This window comes from Monodelphis domestica, chromosome 1 (assembly GCF_027887165.1).
Source record: "Monodelphis domestica isolate mMonDom1 chromosome 1, mMonDom1.pri, whole genome shotgun sequence".
NCBI lineage: Eukaryota > Metazoa > Chordata > Mammalia > Didelphimorphia > Didelphidae > Monodelphis > Monodelphis domestica.
The window spans coordinates 155,912,309-155,938,258 of record NC_077227.1 but is presented as its reverse complement, the minus strand read 5'-3'; the positions used below and the strand labels follow the sequence as shown (position 1 = coordinate 155,938,258).

Below are 25,950 nucleotides of genomic sequence, written 5' to 3'. Positions count from 1 at the left end.
GTATACATATTCTTATGTATATATATATGCACACACTTTTTAAAAATATGAAGGGGGGAGGAGAGGGAGGGAAATAATATAATTCTTATAACCAAGGAATAATGTTCTAAATTGACTAAATAAATTAATTTGAATTTAAAAAATAAAATAAAAAAATACAAATACAAATACAAAGCAGCACATTTTAAAAAATTTACAAGCAGACCAAATGTTCAGTTTTTCTTTAAGGAAAAAACTTTAGTTGCATTTCACTTGAGTGCATAATCATTTTGGTGGGCCATTTTTTCTGGTTAGAAAATAGGTTCACCATCCTACCTACTTTGACAATCTCATCATTGACATTATCACATAGATAAATAAAAAATATTGACATTCCATGGTGCAAGGGACAGAATATTGGACCTGGAGTCAAGAATATCCAAGTTCAAATCTGACCTCAGATACTTGCTGGTTATGTGAACCTAGCAAGTTACTTAACCTCTGTTTATTTCAGTTTCCTCACTGTAAAATGGAGATAATTATAACAACTACTTTATAGGGATGTTGTGGGGATTAAATGAAATAATATTTGTAAATCACTTAGAAAAATTCTTGTCATATAATAGATGTTATATAGTATTTTTTCCCTTCCTCATTCAGTTTACAGAAAAATTTAACTCATATCAGTTGTTGACAAGTGAACAGCAAGTGTAATGAAAACATTCATTTTGTAGTTTGTAAGAAAGAAATACTTCCCCAATGCTTCCATAAAGAAATGCCTTACTAAGATAAGTCATCTTGGTCCAATCAAGTTAACAAGTCTGGGAAATTAGGTATTAGTTTCTTTTAGCTTTGCCAAGACCAATTGTGTGGCCTTAGACGAATCATGGATTCGCTTTAGCATAATTTTTCCATTATCCTCATGAATTATGATATCATAATATAGGAGAATTACAAGAATTAATATATTGAGTTTTTGATGTTGTTTCTTGGAAGAATGATGCTCTGGTGCCATCCAATACAATTATTCTTTTGGTTTGTGTCTGGTAAACAGGCATACTTCAATCTCAGTGGATCTATGATCTCACCAATGTAGATACACCAGTATATACACATAATCAAATATGTTCAAATAAGTATACTGCAGTGTAATTTGACCAGAGGAAAAGCACTAACAATGTGGGGAGAGGGTCAGAAAAGGCTTTAGGAAGTAGCTCCTTGAAGGAAGCTAAATATTCTAAGTGATAAGGGCAGTTTGTTCTAAGTCTCCTTTGCTGGATCTTCATCCAGGTCAAACTTGTCCCCACGGCTCTGTTCTGAGCCCCTTCACTTCTCCCTATATACAATAGGATCCCCATATCCATGGGGAATATACTCCCAAGACCTACAGTGGATGGCTGAAACCATGTATATAAAAGAATATCTACTAACCTCATATACTCTCTCTTCCTGCTCTTACCCCTCAGATTGGTGCTTCTCAGTTCCCTCTGTCCTCCAAACCCCTACAAAAAATAAAAAAGTAAGAGTGAAAGCAGAAAAACCTTCTGATATGTCAGACACTGCCCTGGTGGGCCTTTAGTGCTTCTCAGGGGACTTCTGATGCTTTGCTGTTGACCATGGATAACTGAAACTCCAGAAAGCAAAACTGCAAATAAGGAGGCCATATTATACATCACATTACCTTCCATAGATTCATTTATTTCTATGGTTACAGTTCCCTGACTAATTAAACAGCCCTAACTTGTCTCTTACCCTCCACTCTCACATTTTGAGATATCTTTTGGGCATCTCAAACTGGATATCCTATATCTTAAATTCATGCTTAGAACTGAACTCATTATCTTTCCCTTCAAGCCCTCCATTCTTTTTTTTTTAAACCTTTACCTTCTGTCTTAGAATCAATACTGTGTTCCAAGGCAGAAGAGCAGAAAGGGATAGGCCATAGAGGATAAGTGTCTTGCCCAGGGTCACACAACTAGGAAATATCTGAGATCAGATTCTAATCTAGGACTTCCCATCTCTAGATCTGGCACTCAATCCATTGAACCACCTAACTGCCCCCTTCCATTCTTTTTTACTTCCCTATTACTTTCAAAGGTACCATCCTCCCAGTCACCTTGGCTTCTAATCTAGACATTATCCTTGACTCCTCACTGGCCCATCCCTGATCTCTACTCTTATATGTAGTATGTATGTTGTCTCTCCATTTGGTAGCTCCTCGAAAGCAGGGACTGGTTTTAGCCTTTGTATCTCCAGTACTCAGCTCAGTATCAGACACATAGTAGATGCTTAATAAAGACTTGTTGACTGACCTACTGAATAACCATGTCAAAGCCAGAAGATGAAATGTCAATTTTGGAATGTTAGTAGACCAATTTAACTGGAAATAAAGAGTTTTTTTGAAGAGTAGTAAATATTAAATAGGTAGGTTTAAACATCTTAAATAAAGATAACATCAAAAGGCAATAAAACTCTGATCAAATCAGACCCAGGATATTAAAGATAAAGCACCCAGCTTTTGAATTCTGGGGTTACTTGTTTGCATTTTATTTTTAGAGATAATTTCTCTTTTGCAAAGAGAAGATTTTTTTTAACTTTAGAATATTTTTCCATGGTTACATGATTCATGATTCCCTCCCTCCCCACCCCTACTCTTTCCTCCCCTCTACTGAAGCTGACATAGCAGTTCCATTGAGTTATACATGTATCAGTGTTCAAAACCTATTTCCATGTTATTCACATTTGCAGTAGAATAATCTTTTAACATTAAAACCCTAATCATATCCCTATCGAGCTATGTGGTCGATCATATGTTTTTCCTCTGCATTTCCATTTCCACAGTTCTGTCTCTGGATGTGGATAGCACTCTTTCTCATAAGCTCCTGTGAATTGTCCTGGGTCATTGCATTGCTTCTAGTAGAAAAGTCCATTACATTTGATTGCATCTTAATTTATCAGTCTCTATGTATAATGTTCTCCTGGTTCTGTTTTCACTCTGTATCAATTTCTGGAGGTCTTTCCAGTTCACATGAAATTCCTCCAGTTCATCATTCCTTTCCGCACAATAATATTCTATCACCATCATGTACTACAGTTTATTTAGCCATTCTCCAAACCTCCTCATTTTCCAATTTTTTGCCACCACAAAGAACACAGCTAGAAATATTTTTGTCTTTTTCCTTTTTTAAAATTTGATTTTATTGATTAATTAAGAAAAATTTCCCATGGTTACATGATTCATGTTATTTCCCTTCCCTCCTCTCATCCCCCTCCCATAGCCAATGCACAGTTCCACTGGGTTTTACATGTGTCATTGATTAAGACCTATTTCCATATTATTGATAATTGCACTAGGGTGATCATTTAGAGTCTACATCCCCAATCATATCCCCATCAACCCATGTGATCAAGCAGTTGTTTTTCTTCTGTGTTTCTGCTCTCACAGTTCTTTCTCTGGATGTGGATAGCATTCTTTCTCATAAGTCCCTCAGAAATGTCTTGGATTATTGCATTGCTGCTAGTAGAGAAGTCCATTACATTCAGTTGTGCCACAGTGTATCTGTCTCTCTGTATAACATTCTCCTGGTTCTGCACTTTTCACTCTGCATCAGTTCCTGGAGGTCTTTCTAGGTCACATGAAATTCCTCCAGTTCATCATTCCTTTCTGTACAATAATATTCCATCACCACCATATACCACAGTTTATTCAGCCATTCCCCAATCAATAAACACCTTCTCATTTTCCAATTTTTTGCCACATTTGCCACAAACAAAGGAGTGACATGATCTGATAGACCTTTTATTTTAGAACAGGTTTTTTTTTTTAAACCCTTACCTTCCATCTATAATCAATATGTGTATTGGTACTAAGGTAGAGGAGTGGTAAGAGCTAGGCAATGGGGATTAAGTGACTTGCCCAGGGTCACACAGCTGGGAAGTGTCTGAGGCCAGATTTAGACCCAGGACCTCCTGTCTGTAGGCCTGGCTCATAGTCCCCTGAGCCACCTAGCTGCCCCATAGGACAAGGTTTCTTAACCTGAGGCTGTGAATTTGGTTTTTAAAAATATTTTGACAACTGATATTTCATTGGTTTCCTTTTCAGTTCTACATTTTATTATTTATTTGAAAACATTATTTTGAGAAGGGGTTCCTAGAATTTACTAGATTGTCAAAGGGTCTATTCCAAAAAAGGTTAAGAAACCCTGCTTTAGGAAAGATTATTTTGGTTTCAGGGACACCAATTGGGAGGCTATTAAAATAGTTCAAGTGAAAAGTGGCAAGCACCTGAACTAGCATAGTGTCTCTGTAAAAGTGGAATGACTCAATGTTTTGTAGAAGTAGAACTGATAATATGCTCAAAAGAAATAAGGATATTTGGAGAGGGTAGGACTTAAGGGGAACATTATGAGTTTGTTTAATTTGAGTTTATTTTGAGTCATTCCTTTATCCAGCAATGTAATATAGTTCACAGCAAAATTAGGCCTGAGTATGTAAATTTGGGAGTCTTTTTCAAAGAGATGATAATTGAAAACATGGGAGCAGTTAAGGTCATCTTGGGAAACAATATTGAGCTGGAAAAAAATAGGACCTAAAAGTGATCCTCTTCCATACAAGGAGTGGTTAGATGGGACAGAAGAAAACCAAGATAGGTCAGTGTCATAGGACCTAGAGGGAGAAGAGAATATTTAGGAGGACGAGCTGGTTGATAATATCAAAACCAAAATAGGATCAGAATTGGTAAAAAGATCTGTGTGTTTAGTAATTGAAAAATTATTGATAATCTTTGAAAGAACTGTTTCAGTAGAGTGATAATCATAAATAAACCAGATTGCAAGGGAGAATTGAGAAGTATGTGATCAATGATGAAATGGAGGCAGCAAATATAGATGATTCTTAGAGTTTGGTATAAAAGAAAGAGTGAGATAAGACTAAACTTGAGTGAAAGGGTTTTTTTCGGAATAAGGATGGGAAAGAAAATAAGCATTTATATAGTGCCTGCTACATTCCAGGCACTATGCTGAAGGTTTATAGATGTTATCTCATTTGATATATATAGTATGAATATTAGAATATAGAAATAGTATTAGAAACAGTAGAATATATAGGACTAGTAGAAATTTGTAGGTAATAGGAAAGGAATTAGTAATTTAGATCTGAGAGGGGTTGTTAATGAGGCAAATTCCCAGAGTTGGATGTGTCTAGGTGTTTCAGTGAATTGAGAGCCAAGCCTACAGATGAGAGGGCTTGGGTTCGAATCAGACCTCAAACATTTCCTAATTGTGTGACCCTGGGCAAGCCACTTAACCCCCATTGCCTAGTCCTTACCACTTTTATGCCTTGGAGTCAATTGTTAATTCTAAGACAGAAGGTAAAGATTTACAATAATAATAGTAATAAATTCCCAGAGTAAGTCAAAAGCATTAAGTATACAAGTAGAGGGGTTTGCTTTGATAATAAGAACTATCTCCTCTTCCTTTGTGACTAGAGCAGAAGAGAGTATTGTGAAAGCTATATAGGGTAGGTTGAGAATTCTCAAGGCTGAGAATAGGGGAAATTATATAGGTCATGACAGGTGCTGTCAATTTTCTCAGTAAAGTAAGATATAGCATCATTGCTAGAAGGGAGAAATAGGACTGGTATTTGGAGGCCTTAATTTTTTAGAACAGCCAACTTTTGGAGGATATGTGCCAGTCAGAATAAAAGGACTGCCATGTGCAGCAAGCATCACTTCATTTTAAATAGCATGACTTCATATTAGACCAAATCAACACAGTTAATGAAACTTTCTCCAGTAGTATTCAAAATGTTAGGAGTAGATCATGAAATTATAAGAAAGAAATAAATGAATTGGTGATATGATCACCAAGTGAAGTTGTATAGAGAGAGAAAAGAAGAATGCCCAGGACAAGATCCCATGCATTATGAGGTTAACCATGTGTGGTTATGAGGACGTGATATTACACAATATTATCCTTGATAACTGAAGGGGATGGTTTCAGAAAAAACATGAGAAGACTTGTACAAAATGATGCAGTGTGAAACAAGTTGAACAGTTTATACATAATAACAATATTATAAAGACAACCTAGAAAGACTCAGGAACTTTGATGGCCAATCATAAATCCAGAGGACTCAAAATGAAACATACTACCCATCTCCAGATAAAGAGGTAGATTCACAGTACAAATTGACACTTGAGTTGGGGTTGGAGGGGGAAATTCTAGGGCCAGTGTGGGAATTTGTTTTTGCCTAACCATACATGCTTTTAACAGTGATTTTTTTCTGCTTTCTCAGTGATAGGGTGGAGGGAAAGAGATTGGAAGGAAAGAAGACATCTTCATTGACTGAAAAAAAAAATAAAATTTAATTTAAAAAAATTTTACAGCATCTTCCTAAGGCACAAATTGGACCATGTCACTCCACTGCTCAAAAATCATCCAGGGCTCTCTTATATACTATGATAATATATAAACTCCTTAGTTTGGTATTTAAAAGCCTCCACAATCTGGTTCCAACCTACATTCCCAGACTTATTTCTTACATTACTTTCATTCACACAGTATATATACCACCTCACATATGAAGCCTTTTCTGATTCTCTCAGTTATTATTGCTTTCTTCTTCCTTATATTACTTTGTATTTACTTTTATTTGTACACTATAAGCTCTTTGAGGACAGGAAACTTTTTTTTGTAACTGGTACCTACTAGCAGGTGCTTAGACAATATTTGTTTCATTGAATTGCATCAGGACTTAGGCATAGTGAGTTGTAGAAGTATTAGAGATTATCATCAGACAGGAAAATTTGTAGTTTAAAATGATTAGAGGTGTAATAGTTTGGTGTGATGATGTTATCAAAGATGTGATAGTTCTTAAGGATGACTTAAGGCACAGTAGAAATTAAGGTCCTGGGAGTTGGTGTTTATAGACTGTTTGAAAACTGATTCTTAGTTCTCCATTTTCTAGCTGGTTTTTTCTGTCATTGCAGAAATGAAAGGTAGCTTACACAGAATTGATGACCATTTTGTATTTTTCTTTGTTTTAAGGGTTGACATGTCTAAAGAATTTATTTAATGGTCAGTATATTGGCACTTATACAGCCTCTCTAGTTAGGTTAGTTCTGAGATTCAGAGAGCTAATTTTACTTTCAGAGAGCATTTACTTGCTAGAATACTCAAGTCTTTCCAACATAGTACAAGTTGGTTAAGCTTACTACAGACATCTCACTAGAGATCCCAGGATCATTTCTACACTGCAGTGAGGCAATGAAGGTATTTTTGTGAAGATATAGATTTCATGGCACAATTGACGTCATTAATTGTTTCTACACATACACACAAATATTGGAAGGTTCAGTTAGTGAAAGATCATTCAAAAGATTTTATTAGTAGTCAAGGTTTTCTACATCAGAAGAATCTGATTATAATTTTTAGTGGTGTTCATTTCTTTTATTTTTTTACATTTTATTTATTTATTTTTAAAGATTTTTCCTGGTTACATGTTTCATGTTCTCTCCCTCTTCTCTTCCCTCCTCTCTCCCAGAGCTGACAAGCAGTTCCACTGAATTATATGTGTATTAAGTGATGTTTATTTTTTTTTAAAGATTTTTTTTATGTTCAGATTCACATTTTCTCCCTTCTATTCCTTCCCTTGTGACTCATTTGAGAAAGCAAGAAAAACAAAACTCTGTTATAAACTTATATAGTCAAAATGAATTCCCACAAAGGCCATAGCTGCTGCAAGCTTAGGACCTGCCTAGCTCATGGCTTCGAGGTTCTCAGCCAGGTGTGATGGCAAGGTGGAAATGAAAGATGGAAGGCAACTCTGTATATATGTTTCTGCCTGGGGCATGCTCTGCATGAAGTGGCTGCTTCACCATGCCCAGGATTAGCTTTTATTTTTATACCTATTTTCTTGGCACACAGTTGCATTATTCAACATACATGTTTGAGTTAAGATAATTGGATAAGTGATACATTAACTTTTAACATATTGTTTGATTAACATTATGAAATCGGTCTATATTTTTGGATGGTAACTATTGATTCTGACAGGAAAAACAAAGGTTCTATACAAGATAAATGATTTCGTCATAAGTAGCTTAATTTTCTCATTAACCTGTGAGGAGCTTTGAGCTTACAGACAATCAAGGAAAATCACTTATTATCTTTAATAAAAATAGATAATTAATCAGAAATTCTAGAGACAATTCAACAATCATAGCAGTGAGGTTGAGAGATCAGAGGGGTACTGAGAACACAGTTCAGATTTAACATTAGACTGATCATTTTTCAGTATTCATTAGGGAGTTTTTCAAGGAGAGTTCTGGTTGGTAGAATCAAGTCACTGAAGCTTGATGAAGCATGGTGTACCAAGGCATTTTGTACAGGTCTTTATGATTGATTTATGTACTGGCTTTAGGAGAATAAGTTTCTGTACAGAGTGTAGGGGATTTTCTGGGCTTGTCTTGTGGGCACAGCTTTTTCTGGGAATTATGTACCTAAGCAAAAGAGCCCATGATAGTCTTTTGGGTTTAGATTTGAGAGTCTGATCTTCTGGTGACATTATGGGGAAATAGTATGCAAGCATTTTGCTCTTATATTACTTTTTCTGAGACTAATGAGAGGACAACAATCATGTCAATTCCATTAGGAAGGGATGTTGTTGAGAGAAGTCATACAGAGGGTGCTGAGGGGGCAAGTCCATCCTGCCAAGGAGTCACTTTGTGACCTTCTGACTTCCATGAGTAAACTTGTCAAGACATCATGGCCTGATGGCTCTCAGCACACAGCCAAAAAAAGTCACAATATGTACTCTTATTATCACCTCTCAATCTCGAGTATTAATTAATTATTAATAATTAATAATACATAATGGGTATTATGATTCATATTGAATTCACCAGAATTATGATTGGTCATCGCATTGATCAGAGACATTAAGTCTTTCAAAGTTGTTTGTCTTTACAATATTACTGTTATTGTATAAACTCAGGGTTCTGCCCATTTCATTCTGCATTGGTTAATAGTCTTTTCCATGTTTCTCTGAAGCCATCCCCTTCATCATTTCTTACAACATAGTAATATTCCATTATATAATATACCATAATTTATTCAGCCATTTGCCAGTTGATGGGCACTCCTTCAGTTTCCATTTTTTTTGTCCCCAGAAAGAGCTGCCATATCTAATCTTGAACATATGGACTCTTTTTCTCTTTCCTTGATATCTTTGAGGTACAGATTTAGGAATTGTATTGCTGGGTCAAAGAGTATGCCCAATTTAATAGCTTCCAGGGCATAGTTCCAAATTTTTTCCAAAATGACCAGATCAGTTTATTGCCCTACCTGTAATGCATCAATTACTTTTCTTTTTTTTTGTCAGCTTTGCCAATGTAAAGGTATTGAGGTGGAACCTGAGAGTTGTTTTAATTTGCATTTCTCTGTTCTTATAGAGAGCATTTTTAATATGATATTTATTTTATTTTTATACACAATTTTCAGAAGAAATTCAAACTATTAATATATGTTGGATCTCTTCCTGGTAGCATGTATCTCTTTCTCTTAAAATTACCTATTAATATCCTTTGACCATTTATCATTTGGGGAATAGTTCTTGTTCTTATTAAGTTGATTCAGTTTCCTGAATATCTGAGAAATGACACCTTTATCAGAGAAATGTGCCACAGATTTTTCCCACTTATCTACTTATAATTTTAGCTATATTTGAATTTTATGGAATCAAAATTGTCTATTTTACCTTCTTCGATCTTCTATATCTCTTATTTCATCATGAACTCTTTCTCTGTCCATAGTTCTGATAAGTAATTTATTCTTTACTGGATCTCTATATCCATTTGTAGATCAATGGTCAAGAAATCTTTAAGGATATCTAGCCTCCTGATCTCATGAGTTTCACACTCTGGGAGAGCACAACTATGAAAATTTAAAGAGGCTCACCCACCCAGGGAAGTCTGGACACATCTCAGTAAGGACTATAATATGTCATAGAAGCAAGGTGGCATATTTGCTGAACCTAGAAAAACCTGGAAAACCTGAGTTTAAATATAGCCTTATACATTTGTTAGTTTATATGATCTGGGGCAAATCATAACCTTTGATTGCCTCAGTTTCCTCAACTATAAGATGGGGATAATAATATCACCTACCTCCCAAGGTGGTTGTGAGGATCAAATGAGATACATTTGTAAAGTACTTAGCATAGTGCCTGGGACATAATAGGCACTATATAGATGCTAATTATTATTATTACTTGTTTAAGATGTCACCTTTTATGTCTCAAGTCATATACCCCTTTGGAACTTGTCTTTGTTTACAATGTGTGATGTTGGGTTAAGCCTCCTTTCTTCCACACTGCTTTCTAATTTTCCAATAGCTTTTATAGAACAATGAATTCTTGCCTCATTAACTGGAAATCTTTGGGTTTATCAAACACTAGGCTACTGTGCTGGCTTATTTCTATAAATTGCACACCTAATATTTTCCCCTGATCAACTCCTGTATTTTTAGCACCTAATTGTTTTGACAATTACAGTTTTGTAGTGTAGTTTCAGATCTGGTATTGCTATATCATACCCTTCCTTACCATTTTTTGCCATTGATTCCCTTGACTTTCTTGTTCTTTTTCTCCTCCAGATGAATTTTATCATTATTTTTCTAGTTCTATAAATTAATCCTTTGATAGTTTGGTTGTTATAGGCCTGAATAAATTTCTTAGGTAGCATTGTCATTTTATTTTTCAGCATACCTATGAGCAATTGATTTTCAATTCAAAGCAACATAATTTAGGGCAATCAGGGGTATATTTCAAAAATATTACTAAATTTTAAAATGTAGCTATGTATTTGTCTTTAGGTGATTTCAAGTGCCCAGTCAAAGAAGAAGTAGCAATTACCAGTGGTGAATGGGAAGTTCTTGGCCGGCATGGATCTAATGTAAGTCCTTTTGTTTTGGTCAATATCTACCTTGTCATTCTATAAAATGAATAATACAAACTAAAATGATTCTTGGTCTTAGATTAAATGTTAAGCAGTGCTTGGGTTGATGAAGAGAAATAGAAATTTGCCTTTTGTTTATCTCACTCATTAAAATGATTTAATGAGTATTAACATTTCATTATCTGCCCTTTATGGTAGCTTGAATTTTGCTTTGTCATACTTCTAATTACAATGTGGCAGTGTTGTTTGAATATTTTGGATCAGGAATTATCCAAAGGATTACCGGCTTCATAGAATCCTGAAGAGCCATCATATCATTAATGTGTAACATATACAGTTGGCTTGATGTGTGCTGTTAGCATTTAGAGGAGGACTGAATGTAACTGCCACAAATTGAGATGAGACTTACTAAAGGATTATGTGTACTAGCTACTGTAAAGGCTGCCTTTTAATCTTCAAGGTGATTATAGAAGTGTGGTGAGGGGGTGGAAACAAAGAACCAGACTTGTTGGATGGAAAAGAGTTTAAACTTTAATTCCTGGTTAAAGTCTTAATATTTTCTGGTATAGTCACAATACACATTTTTTTTTCTATTCAGAGACTCAGTGTCCTTGCTATTAGCTCTTACCTTTTATTACTTATTAAATTTTTTCGAGTCCTAATTGATAGGGAAAAGAAAAAGCAGCAGAAATATTTGATTATTTTGTGTCAAAGAAGAGTAATCAGATTCTCAGTCCATCAAAGAAATTCCCAAAATTATATTCATGCAGCTCTGAAGATTAGCCTAGGACTACCAATCTATGGCAGTAATGCCACCTAGATAATTGCTGATTGCTGGCATCATTCTACCACTTATTCTATATCCCATTTTTCTCTTTTTTATACTACTTTTTTTTTCTCTCTGCATATGTGCCTTGGACTGATAAATGAATTGTAATGGCATTATATTGACTGATGGTCCTCAAGACCCAGCTTCTTATTCCCATCCACTGTCATAGAATCACAAGTCTGGAATTGAAAGGGTTCTTAGGGACCAGTTAGCCTGAACCTTCCCTCTTACAGATGAAGAAATTGAGCCACAAGAATATTAAACTACTTGCCCAAAGTAGTGAATGTCAGAGGCAGGGTCTCAGTGCATTTTCTCTGACTCCAAAGTTCATTGCTGTCTTTAAGGGAAAAGTTAATTAAATCTTTGAGATTTTTGAGTAAAGTAACAAATAAATTTGGACTTATGAAAGGAAGAAGAATAATTCACATTTATATAGACTTGTAATTTTTATAAAACACTTTGTCCACAACAATCCTGGGAGTCAGATAATGGAAAATGTTGTTATTCCTACTTAACAGAAAAGAAACTGAGACTCAGAAATGTGTTAACCAGTGATCACATAGTTCATAAATGATGGAGTCCAGGACCTGCATCCAGGTCATCACACTCCAGTACTACTGATATTTCCATTCTACTATGCTCTTCCTTTCTGCATGTGGGCAGGGAATTGACTAATCATGTTCAGTTTTGAACAGTCTGATTCCCAGATGCTATTTGAAAACTGTCTCTATAAAGGACAGTCAGTCCTAACATTTTATAGGGATTAGCATAAACCTGGGAAGTCCCTTGTGTCTGTGCCCTTCCCTTACCTAGAATTTGTTTTCTTCCATGAAGATTCTTCATATACCCATGGTACCCAGTGTAGCTCATTTATTTCAGCTTCATCAAGCAAAACATCTTTTTCTTTAATTGTAGCAAACATTTGACTTTTTAAAAAAGAGATATTTTTTTATTTTAAGGCTACAACTAGGCCATCTGAAAAAGTCACTTTGAATTGTAATAAACATTTCATAAATTGTTATTTTATAAAATAGATTGTTTATACCTACAATAGTAGTATGTAAAGGAATTACTAAAAATAATTTTTTCAAGGTCTTAATGAAGTTCTTTAAGAATGCCTAATTTCTGCTATGGAGAAATTTTGTATACCTTTTAAGTAAAGGAAACTTTTTTCACTGCACTTTCTTTTACTTATTTGTAATCTTTGTGATTATTTGAACTCTGATTCTGAGCTTAAATGTTCAAAAAGGATTTGAAATAGTATATTTTTCAGATGTGAATATAATATGTGTAGTAATTAGGAGAGCCTTGGAGTCCTGTTACTCAGGTCCAAGTCTTCTCTATGACATTTTATAGCTAAGTGACCTTCAGCAAGTTTTAGCTTTCAGTACTCCCAGGAACTCTCTAAGATTCTAAGGTGTAGATGAGGTGCCAGTCTGCATTAGTAAAGATTATTTTCACTAAAGTACACCCATAAAAATCACAGGTCTGGACCAAAAAAAAAAAAGAATAATGCTTAGAACAATCCTAACTAGCTGGGAAATGCAGTAGATGATAAAAATTCTTAAAACACTGAAAACAAAGTCACATCTAAACCCAATTCTTTTGTCAGTACTTCAAAACAGCAAGAAACACTCACCAATAAAGCAAGAAAAACAACTGAAATAGGAAAGAACTTTCAACAAAGTAATTTTGAAGTAATTCAACAAAGTCTTTGGTTTTCCATTCAGCCTTAGCATACCTGTGGTACTTCCCACTTCTTGTTTCTTGCCCTCATACTCTGGGCTCTCTGTGGTGAGCCACATATACTAAGAAAAAGTAGGCTAATGGTGTTAACAATAAGGTATTTTGCCACCCCTCAGCTTCTCTCCTCTTCAGCTATTCACCTGGACTTCAACATTCAGTCAGCTAAAGTTTGAGTTCACCAATCCCCAAGTAGTCTGAGTGAGAGAACAGTGCCAGGGACTGCTCTGATCCTAGAGGAACATAAGAGAGGGAGCACCTAGTTAGAAGACCATATGAGAGATTAGTTTTTAAGTCAAGCTTCCCCTCAGCACCTGAAAACAAAAAGGTACTAACTAGCTTTAAAAAAATAACAAAAAAAGAGATCAAAGAAAAGAAGTTCCTACAAGGAAATCCCCAAATTAAAACACACTAAAAGGGATTGAGAAATGCCCAGAGAAAAACTCTTATAATAAATTAACAAGATTCTTAAGAATAATGTAACTATTTGACAGGCAACTAAGTGGCACAGTGATTAGAGCACTCCAGACACGGAGACAGAAGACCTGAGTTCAAATTTGACCTTCAATGGGGAAAATAGTAGCACTTTCCTCCCAAGGTTGTTGCAAGGATCAAATGAGCTAATATTCATAAAGCACCTTGAAAATCTTAAAAGTGCTTTGTTAGATGCAAGCTGTATGTTATTGACAAAAGTTGACCATAATTCTATAAGAAAAAAAATAGAAACTTTTAACAAAATAGGTAACTTTAGAAAATTAGAGGTGGGTAGCGTCTTTGAAATGAAAGGAGAGCAAATGTGAACTATTCAGAAGAGCTAAATGAAGGAGCAGCTAGATGACTCAGTGGATATAGAGCCAGGCCTGGAGACAGGAGGTGTTGGGTTCAAATCTGGATTAAAATTCTCCCTACTTGTGTTCCTGGCTAACTGCCTAGCCCTTAACACTCTTCTCCCTTGGAACTGATACTTGGTCTCACTTCTAAGACAGAAAGTGAAGGTTAAAAAAAGGAAAAAGGCTAAGTGAAAATATAAAAACTTCCTTTCTGAAAAGGGGAGGAAAGATTGTAGTTCCTTCAGTCTTAAGACTTTTAAGGAACAAAGACAAGTTCTGAGTATTCAAAAAGGAATGGGAATAACCTAAGAAAGAAGAAAAGAACAGAGAATTTACTATTTCTTGTAGATAAAGTAGTACCAAAAAAAATCATTCAAAGGAAGTAGAGGCAATGGAACCAGTGAAGATTTCATAAGCCACACTTTTACATGGACTTGGAAAGGGAAGGTTTTCAAAGAAATTTTAGCAGTAGAAGTATAAAAAGTAAGTAGGTGGTATAGGAGTCAGAGACTGAAAAGTGGAAGGAACTTCTAAGGCCATCTAATCCACTCCTTTAATTTTAAAGATGAAGGAATTGATATCAAGGCAGGTTTAGTAATTTATTCAAAACCATACAAGCTATTACTGTCAGAGATGGTATTTGAACCCAGACCTTTGAAGTACAGAGACACTGCTCTTTTTCTTCAGGTAGAATGGAGAGAGAATTGCTTCAAGCAAAACAAACAGCTTTATAGGTCTGATGAGGAGATAGTAGAGAGGAGAATGGCAGAACCTAGCTAGCAATTTCTGTATAACCTGGGAGAGAAAGGAAAGGAGATTGAGAGATTGAGATTGGATAGCTCCTAGTATATAAGATTTACAGGTCCTGGTGTAGATTTATATCTTTTATTTCAAAAGGTAAAAACCTGTAATCGTATCTGATAGTGTGAAAAATCAACTTCATAATTATAACTATGGACTTAAATGGAATTAACTTTCCCATAAACAGTAAGAGGGTGACTGAATGAATTTCTAAATCAACCCAGTGGCAGCTAAGTAGCTCAGTGGATTGAGAGCCAAGCCTAGAGAGAGGTTATCCTGCATTCAAATTTGACCACAGATACTTCCTAGGGGTGTGACTGTGGATAAGTCACTTAACTACAGTTGCCTAACCACTCATCTTTCTTGGAATCAATACTTTATCAATTCTAAGACAGAAGGTATGGGTTTTATAAAAAAAGAAAAGAAACCCAACAATTTAACATATATATATATATATATATCATAAACCCCCACCTAAAACATAAAGGTGCATATAGACTTAAAATGAAGCGTTATTATAATATTTATTATTTCTTAACTTGAATCCATAAAAAGAAGGGATAGCAATCATGACCATAGACAAAACAATAGTAAATAAATGCTTCTATGAGAGGCAAGTAGAGAAACTAAGTGTACCATAAACATGGAAAGAGTATTAAATTGAATATAGAAATGAAGAATAGACCTGTGATTTCATTAGCATGGGCAACTCCTAGATAAGAAAACTCCCCTACTAATGTGGGCTGGCACCCTCTCTTTAATATAGTCCTAGATATTTGCTTAGAGTACTGACATGAAGTACTGACTTGACCAAGGTTATACAGTGAGTATGTGTCAAAAATAGGACTTGATCCTGGCTCCTCCTGACTTTGAGACCAGTTCTCTAGCTGTTAACCCACATTGCCTCTCAAATAAAATGTATATGCATTCACTTCCATAGCGTATAAGTACTTAAAGAAAAAGTTAACCACTTACAAAATAGACTTCAAAAGAACTCTTTCAGACTTGGACAAATCTATCAAAGTAAAGTGGAAAAGAAATTAATAATATGAGCAAAATATTAGAAAAACTAGATATCAGAGGTCTTTGACAATTCTTAAGTGGGAATTTAGTACCTTTGCAAAAACTGAGCTTGTGTTAAGGTGTATGTAAATCCACAAAGTCAAAATTATTAAATACATCCTTTTTAAATAATTATATAATAAAAATTATATTCATTGAGGGGAATCTAAACATAACTCAAGACTTAAATAGATAATAACAGACTTTAAAAATGTATATATCAAATTAATCATAGAAATAATTGTGGTAAAAAGAATTGCAATTTTCAGATCATGTGACCAACAAGATAGATGACTTAACATTTTTGTCTGATCCTCACAACCACTCAGACCTTTCTAAGATTAAAATAATACATAAGAGAGAAAGCAGTTTCAACTGTCTCCATGGCATAGGACCCCAGAAATCTAAATGAAATGACAATTCAATGAACTAATACCAGAGAAGGCTAATTATCCCTAATATATTCACCACCCAGCATACCCATTTGCCCACCCTTCTCTGGAAGTAAGACTGCACAAATTGACCCACACACTACCAAGGGAACTCAGCTCTACTCTTCTTATCTCTATCTCTCTCTTTCCCCAGTGCCACAGAAATCCAAAAGGAAGATAATTTGGGCTAAGGTTGCAATCTGTCATAACAGAGGTCAGCAGGAGAACTGGGGAAAGACATGTGTATGGCTGTGAAGCACATCACTCATTATGATACCTAAGCATCCAACTGGAGCCAGTTCTGTTCCTTGCCCCTACCCAAAGTCACTTGGGGTAGAGAGTGAGGCTGATGAGCCATGAATTTCCCTACATGAGAGGAAGTCTAGAAGGCTTTCTCAACTCCAAGGGAAACCACACTCAAAGGGAGAGTTCAGAAAGTGAATGATAGAGGATTGAAAGAGAAAAAAAGATTGAAGTTAACAAATATTTCAAGAAGTGAAACACCTAAAGAACTTGAGCATGAGCAAATAAACCAGTGGGGAATATATTAAGTAGCAGAAGGGAATATGACCTTCAGTCATATTCCAAGAGTCAGATATCTATGAATAAATGCTGAAGGAATAAAATGAATCAATATATGATGAAGCAGAGGTCCCTATGCTTTTCCAAGAGATCATGGAACCACAGCAGGATGTTGCAGAATGAATTAAAAGAAAAATAAGAATTGTGAATGCAGAATTTATTGTCTGTGTAGTAGAAATAATTGACAGAACAGAAAATTTGAATCTAAAGTGGCAAGCCTTACTATAGAAACAAAAGAGAAAATAACTGACTGGGAATGCTAATACATGGAAGTGAAGAACAATCTTGAAAAAGATCAGTAATAAATTTAAATGTTCTAAATGTTTTAACATCTAAATTCATAAAGGGAAAAATTAACTGAATTATGAGAAGGTAAAGATTAACATGAGAGTAGTGGCTGATTTTTTTTTTAAACCCTTACCTTCCGTCTTGGAGTCAATACTGTGTATTGGCTCCAAGGCAGAAGAGTGGTAAGGGCTAGGCAATGGGGGTCAAGTGACTTGCCCAGGGTCACACAGCTGGGAAGTGTCTGAGGACAGATTTGAACCTAGGACCTCCTGTCTCTAGGCCTGGCGGTCAATCCACTGAGCCACCCAGATGCCCCCTAGTGGCAGATTTTAAGTTCCCTTTCTCAGTTTTAGATAAATCTAACAAAAAGAAAATCAAAGGGAAAATGTAGAACCGAACAAAATCTTGGAGAAAACAGAGCTAAAAGACTTAAACTGTTTTTCAAATGGGCCTGTTAAAGAATATATATATTTCTGAGCACAACATGGAACTTTTCCCCAAAATTAAGCATGTGCACAATGATATAGCAAAAAAAAAAAATTAAGATCAGAATTATAAATACATCATAAATAGATCATAAAGTAATAAAAAGTAGTAATCAGTTCAAGTAGCACAAACAAAAGAAAGACTCAAATGGGAACTTTATAGTAAAATTTAAATAATTAATGGGGCAAAGAACAAATCATTGAAACAATAAATATGTTAAAGAAAATAATTATGAAACAACACACCAAGATTTCTGGGATACAACTATAACAGTACTGGGGGGGGGGAACATATCACTAAAAACATATATTAACAAAAGAAAAAAAAAGGATTATTGGACTGAATATACATTTTCCAGAAAATTAAGAAGCTCACAAATAAACTTAAAATGAGCCCAAGATTTTAAAATTTAGAAGAGAAATAGATAAATGTGTTAAGATTAAAATTTGGGGAAACTGAGGCAGGTAGAAATTAGTTTCTCTCTGCAAGGAGTATTATATTTTTAGAGGTTTATTAAAGGTTAAGGATTAAAGAAAATACAGAATAAGAAAACACGTGTCTAGGTCTCTGGCCTAGACAACCTCACCTACATTATGAAAAGAGCCACATCTGCTTGCAAGCAGAAACAGGAAAGAAAAGCTAGCCAAAAGCCTTTCCAATCAGGTTAAATACCCCATCTGATCTTGGCCCAGGTGAGAATTCAGTGATATTACAAAGCATTCTGGGGAAGTGGAGCAAGGACTTCTGGGGATTGAAGTCCTGGATTCAAGTCTCCATTTTACAAATGTAAGTTTAAAAAGCCCCAACTTCCAACTGTAAAAATTATAAATAAAACTAAAAGCTAGTTCTTTGAAAAGACTTGATTGATAAACCTTTAGAAAATCAAATCAAAATAACAGGTGAGCAAAGTAAAATCACAACAAAACCAAAAGAAACAAAAAGAAAAATCAGAACCTATTATACACAATTATAGTCAAATCTAAGAACACAAAAATTAAAGGAATGTTTTTAAAATATCCATATTTTAATAGAACTTTAAATAGAGATTTTAAATAACCCAATATCAGAAAAGGAAATGGAACTAATTGTAAAGAAACCACAAAAGAAAGGGAGCTCCTTGTTCTTGATGGAAAGAATTCTATGAAACTTTTTTTTAAAAACCCTTACCTTCTGTCTTAGAATCAATACTACTGGCAGAAAATGTATGTATAAGGCAGAAAAGTAGTAAGGACTAGATAACTGGGATTAAGTGACTTGCCCAGGGTCACACAAGTAGGAAGTGTTTGAAGCCATATTTGAACCCATCTCCAGGCCTGACTCTGTATCTATCCACTGAGCCATGTAACTGTTCTTCTATCAAGTTTTTAAATGACAATTCATACTAATACTACAAGATTATTCTCAACAAATGAGAAAAAAAATTGACTAGATTCTTTTTGCAAAAAGAACATAGGCCTAAAACCAGACCCAGAAAGGATACCATTATCATTAATCAATATAAAGGATACCAATATCATTAATCAATTCAGAAATTTTAAATAAAATGCTTTCAAACAGATCATAGCAATTTAAAATAATTCACTATGAAGAAGCTGGATTTTATAACAGGGATGCAAGGATATTATAGCATTGAAAAAATAATCAGTATAATCATAATTAAAAAACCTGATACCACATAATTATCTCAATAGCTTCAGAAATGACTTTGGACAAAATAAAAGACATTTATGCCAAAAGCCTTATAAAATATAGCCATATTTTCAATATCATAAGTATTTCTTTAAAAACAAAAATAAGCAACACATGTAACCAAAATACACTAGAATCTTTCACAGTAAATTCAGGAGCAAAGAAGGATGTCCACTGTCCTCAGTAGAAATAACCTAGGACCTTGAACCCATGATCCTTGAGAATAACTGTGTCCCAAAGACTACTGCTTCTGCTTCTAATCTAATCCTCACAGCCATCAGTGGTCTAGAAACTCCTTTTGAAGGTTCTAGAGTCATAGTCACTGAAGATCCAAAAAAAGATAGTTCTTGTGATACCAAAGTCCTTAGCCCTGTGGAATGGTTCACCTTCAGAAAGTAATAGGATTTTATAAGTGGAAATGACATTAAAGAGAGTATTACTATCTGTATTACTGCTTTATCCTAAGTACCATATGACTTTTCTTTCTTATTTGTACGTGAAACCTTCTAAATACAATAGAATGTGAACCCTTTGAAAGTGGGGTCTGATTTATTTTTCTATTTTTATCCCCAGAGATTAGCATAGTGCTTTGGACATAGTAAGCACTTAATGCTTTTTGTACTGCTTCATGTTATATAAACTGCTTATAAAACTAAAGAAAGAGAAGGTACTTTATCAAATTCTACGAGATAAAATTTTTTCATGATACCTAAACCAGAAAGAGAAAAATTAAAGAAAATTATAGACCAGTTTAAATAATAGTATCTAACATTTATATAATATTTTAAATTTTGCAACTCTCTTTACTCACATATTCTTATGTAGGCCCTGCAGTAGACCTGTGCAATAGGTGGTACAGGTATTATTACCATTTTATATTACATTATATTATTACCATTTATATTACATTACCATTACATTTACATATTACAGTATTACCATTACAATTTAAAATTCAAATAACATTAGCAAAGAGCATATTAAATTATTTCAAACGTTAAAGTAATAGCAAAGAGTAACAATACATTCAAGAAATTATTTAATATAATCAAATTGAGTTCATACAAGGAATATAATGATAATTCAACATTAAGCAAACTCTGAACATGATAGTAATAATAAAATAAAGCAACATAAGTATGCTGTGAAAAAAAAAGAAATAATGGCAAGTTACACAAAATAGATAGAAATACTGTCCAAATATAGGTTCAAAATTTTTCAAAACTGGATACTTTTGATAGGTGTAATCAAAAGTATCCTCAGTGATGAAGTGAAGCTCAAATATGAACTTCCCTTCAGGGCCAGGTGCAAGGCTGCTAAAGAGACTCTTATTATAAAAATAAAATATTTATTGAAATATATAAGGATAAATAAAGTATTTCTAATTCTAAGGGATTCTAAATCCACTCAAATAAACTCCTAGGTCCACAAGGAACCACTTCTCATGTGTTTCACAGGCTACACTAATCCTCCCTGATCTGACTAACTTAAATTTATTCTATCTAAATAAAAACTACCGCTATTATCCTTATAAATCTCAACTTCACCTTCAAATTATAAAATAGCAAAGACTAGCTGGTTGAATCTCAACAAGAATCAAGTTAGGACAAGTTAGGAGTCTGTTAAGACTCAGAGTCCAAACCAAACACCAGGTTTTTCTTTGGTCTTCTCAGAGTTAAACAATCTATAAAACCACAATAGATATTCAATGGTGTTTCCCAAGTTGGGAGAGGAAAATACTGAGCTCCTTCAGATCTTTCCCTCGGACAGAGAGAGAGGCAAAGATGTTAACTCCTCCAGCCCTGAGAGAGAGTCTCTCAGTGTGTCTCTGCCAACTGCCAGAGACCAACTCCCCAACTGCCAGAGAGAGTAATTGACATAGAAAAGAGGTTATAACTGTCACATCTGAAATTAACATGCTCTCTCAGCTCTGCTCCAAACTCCAGTTCTTTTCTCAAGCCAGCTACGTTACTTCTTATCCCTAAACTAATAAAACAATACTTATTTTCTAATATCATCCTTACAATTTCTCCCCTTCGAGCATAAGGAGAGATGAAAAATCTCTCCCATATGCTCACTATTCCATGTAATTCTAAAGCTATACCTAACATTATTATTATATTTCCTAAAAATAGTCTTAATTTTATGCTTATCTTATCCTATTCTTATTGCTACACTTTATCTATGCTAACCTGTACTAGGGATATAAATGAAAGAAAGAAAATTCCAAAGAAAACAAATAATCAATGAAAACATATTTGCAGAAATTCAGTTGCAAAACATACAATTACAGAAATTCAAAATATAAAATACAAAATGCAAACTTCTGAAAAACTTTAGAAACAATAAAATACAGTTACAAACTAACTTATGTTTTACAAAAATCTAAAGTCTATCTAAAATAATAAATATGCAAAACTCAAGCAAACTTCATTTTACAAATCCTATTTGAACAATTCAAATGAAACTTTTACTTTACTTTATCCTATCATTAATACAGAAAACCAAAACCTAAACTAAGTACATTAAAACTCAAAATCAACCTACTATACTAATAACATCAAAACTTTTTAATAATTTAACTACATATACATCTATATAACTATACAGATCTATACAATTTCTACATCTATGTATATGTTATGTATAAACTGTTTACATGTTACAGGAGGAAAATAAACATCCCCCTTAAGATAGTCTAAGAAAAACTTAAAAGATTTTCTTTAGAAAGTTATGTATGTTTTCTTGATTTATCTCCAAGGAACACATAAAGTTTTCCTGTGAGATAAGATCTTATTATTTTAATGTGTACAATTATTATGATTTTCCCAAGGTGATTTATCAGTATTTATTTATTGCTATGGATATTCATCACCTGGTTATGATGTTGCAGAGGTTGTGAGAAATGTGTCCTATATGTGTGTATGTTATTTTGTAGTGAATATTTACCAAATCTTTAAAAGTCACCTCCTCTGCTACTGTCTTCTGTCTTTGTATTGTTACTATGTAGTATTACTATGTTACTGAAAGTGTGTAGTGTTATAATGGTGCAAAAATCTTACATTTCATGTACATAATCATTCTGTGTTCCTCTTCTCTGTGTTGATTTGTTTTTTGCAATGTCTTTGTTACAGTTCAATTGTCCTTTTTACTGTCATCTATGTTTCTTCTATGTTGTCTTCTCCTTTCTCTTGATCTTGATCTCTGTCTTCTTTTCATTTTTCTTCTTGAATAATTTCTTCTTCTGATATCTTTTTGACTGCAGCTGTGTTGTCTGAAGTAATCTCTTCTTCTGCTATTGCTGCTTTTTTCACATGCGAGCAATGCAGCCACGTTTCTTTCTCTAATACACAAATAGCTGATGGTGTCAAAATAATATGGAAAGGTCCTATCCATAATAGTTGTGTTGCACTAGTTCTATTAAAGTTTTTTATGTAAACAGAATCCCCAGGTTTTATTAAATGGAGTACATAATCTAATGGATTCCCTTGAGTTAAAATTCCCATTTCTTGTAATTCTCTAACCCTGTTTTGTAACTCTGTGATATATTCAGCAAGTGCAAGATCCCTTCCAAGGATAGATACATAAGCTGTTTTAAAACTTTTTGCCTGCAATGGTGAATGTCCAAATAACATTTTATATGGTGAGATATGCACATCTGCTCTTGGTCTAGTGCACAGATAGAATAGCACTAGAGGCAAAATCTCTGGCCTCTTCAAATGAGTTTCCATGCATAATTTCCCAACCATAGTTTGATTTCTCTGTTTAATCTCTCCACTTGCCCAGAACTTTGGGGGTGACATGGGACATGAAATTTTGACATGATACTAGATTCTCATAAACTTGTTTTAGAACTGAATCTGTAAAATGGCTCCCTTTGTCAGAATCTACTCTTAGTGATATACCGTATCTTGGAATGATCTCTTTCAACAATATTTTGGCTACAAAGATTGATGTGTTTTTACTAGGTAGAAAAGCTTTTGACCATCTAGTTAGTTGGTCCACTATTACTAGACAAGATTTAAATTGTCCTGATTTGGACATGTTGATATAATCAATTTGTGTGAGCTAGTGGGTGACCACCAAAAGCCTTCTGCTTAAATATGCTGTGCTTAAATTGTATACACACAGAGCAAACTGAGCAGATCTTATTTTCCACAGTGCTAATTCCTGGAACTAACCAAGTTCTTTTTAACAGTATCAATTAATGCTTGTGTCCCAAAATGACCCTTTTTGTGTATTGCTTGGCAGATGTAAGAGTAAAATGCTTTTGGAAGAATTGGTTTTCCCACTGCCACTATCCAAATCCCGTTTTCTTTTCTAGCTCCAAAATTTTGCTCCCACTTCTGAATCTCTTTGTCATTATATGCTTTTTCTAAATCTGTGGTATCCATAACAGATTCATAATGCAAACTGGAACATTTGCAGCATATCATTCAGCCATATCGGCCATACAATTTCCTCTGGCAACTAAGTCTCTTCCTAAAGAATGCCCTTTGCAGGAAATCACTGCCAACTCTTTTGGTAGTTGGAGAGATGACAATAATTCTCAAATTATTTCTGCATAAGCAATTCTTTTCCCACTAGATGTTAAAAATCCTCTCTGAAGCCAGAGAGAACCAACAGCATAACAGATTCCAAATTTGGAATCAGTATAAAAATTTGCACATTTGTCTCTTGCAAGCTAGCATGCATGTTTTAAAGTGATTAATTCTGCTCCCTGAGCACTTAGGTTCCTGGGCAGTGAAATAAACCATAGGGTCTCAAATTCATTTACTGCTGCAGTACCTGTAAATCTTATTTCATTTTTTATATATGATGATCCATCTGTGAATAAGATCAGGTCAGAGTTCTTAAGAGGTGTGTCTGACAGATTTTCTCAAGGCCTTTCTATTAATTGTACTACAGATTCACAATTGTGCAATGGTTTCCCCTGTGTTGGTAAATCAGGTAATAATTGTAGCTGGATTAAGGTGTTGCATCTCTTTATTGTTATATGTTAATTCCCCAAAAGCACTATGTCATATTTAGCCAGGCATTGATCTGAAAATGCCTGCATTCTGAACTTTCAGAGAAGTGCCTCAACTTCATGTGAACAATAAACTGTCAGTGGGCAGCCTAACACTAAATCTGCAGATTTGGTAACAAGAAATGCAGTTGCTGCCATCCTTCTTAAGCATGGAGCTATTCCTGTGGCTATGGGATCTAGTTGACCAGAATAATATGCAATAGGACATTGGTTTGGTCCTAAGCTCTAAGTCAAAACTCCTAAAGCTCTTCCCTTTTGCTCATGGACATAGAGCGAGAATGATTTTGAATAATTAGGGATACCAAGAGCAGGAGCTGATAATATTGCCTCTTTTAACTTTGCAATTGCTTGCAAATGCTCTGGTTTTAGCTTCAGTGGATCTTTCTCAGTGTCTTTTGTTAAAGCAGTCAGTGGTTTTGTAAGTTCACCATAATTAGGTATCCATTTTCTGCAAAATCCTGTGATTCCTAAGATAGCTCTGAGTTGCCTTTTGGTCTTAGAGGCACTCAGATTTTGTATATCTGCTACTCTCTTTTGCATAATGCTTCTGGACCCCTCAGACAGCACAAACCCTAAATATTCTATGCGAGGAAGACACCGTTGGAGTTTAGTTTTTGATATTTTATGTCCCCTCTTGTAGAGCTCACACAGAAGACATTTACTGTCACATAGGCACACTTTTGCAGATGGTGATGCTAGAAGTAAATTGTCTACAAAGTGAATAAGTTTACTATCCTTAAACTGAATATTTTTCAAATCTTTAAGATTTGAGAAAACAATGAAGGACTTTTACAGAATCCCTATGGCAAACGGGACCATGTATATTGATTTCCTTGCCGTGTGAATGCATATATTTTTTGTGAGTCTTCATGTATAGGTATTGAGAAAAAAGCAGAACATAAATCAACCACAGTAAAATATTTTGCCTGACTTGGGATAGATGAAATTATTGTAGCAGGGCTTGGTACAACTGGGTAAGATTTTACCACATGATCATTAACAGCTCTTAAATCTTGAATGAATCTATAGACTATTCGTCCTTCAGCATCTAGCTTGGGTTTTTTAACTGGTAAAATTGGGGTATTATATCCAGAGATGCATGTTATTATTATGCCTTGCTGCAATAATGAATTTATTATCAAGGTAATCCCATCAAATGACCTCTTTTCTAAATGGGTATTGTGGAATGCATGGTGGTGGATCTCTTTTGGCCAGCACTTTAACAGGGGTTGCTGATTTTAATAAAC

The 25,950-nt window shown here is 34.6% G+C and overlaps 1 protein-coding gene across 2 annotated transcripts in view; it reads left to right on the top strand.

Annotated features, from left to right (window-relative positions):
• Nucleotides 1–25,950, top strand: part of DPP8 (dipeptidyl peptidase 8) — an 87,690-nt gene that overhangs the window by 38,134 nt on the left and 23,606 nt on the right. For both annotated transcript variants that reach the window (XM_007479590.3, XM_056808599.1), the window contains exon 12: nucleotides 10,851–10,930. In XM_007479590.3, the coding sequence (XP_007479652.1) occupies nucleotides 10,851–10,930 (80 nt within the window). The remainder of the gene's footprint in view (nucleotides 1–10,850; nucleotides 10,931–25,950) is intronic.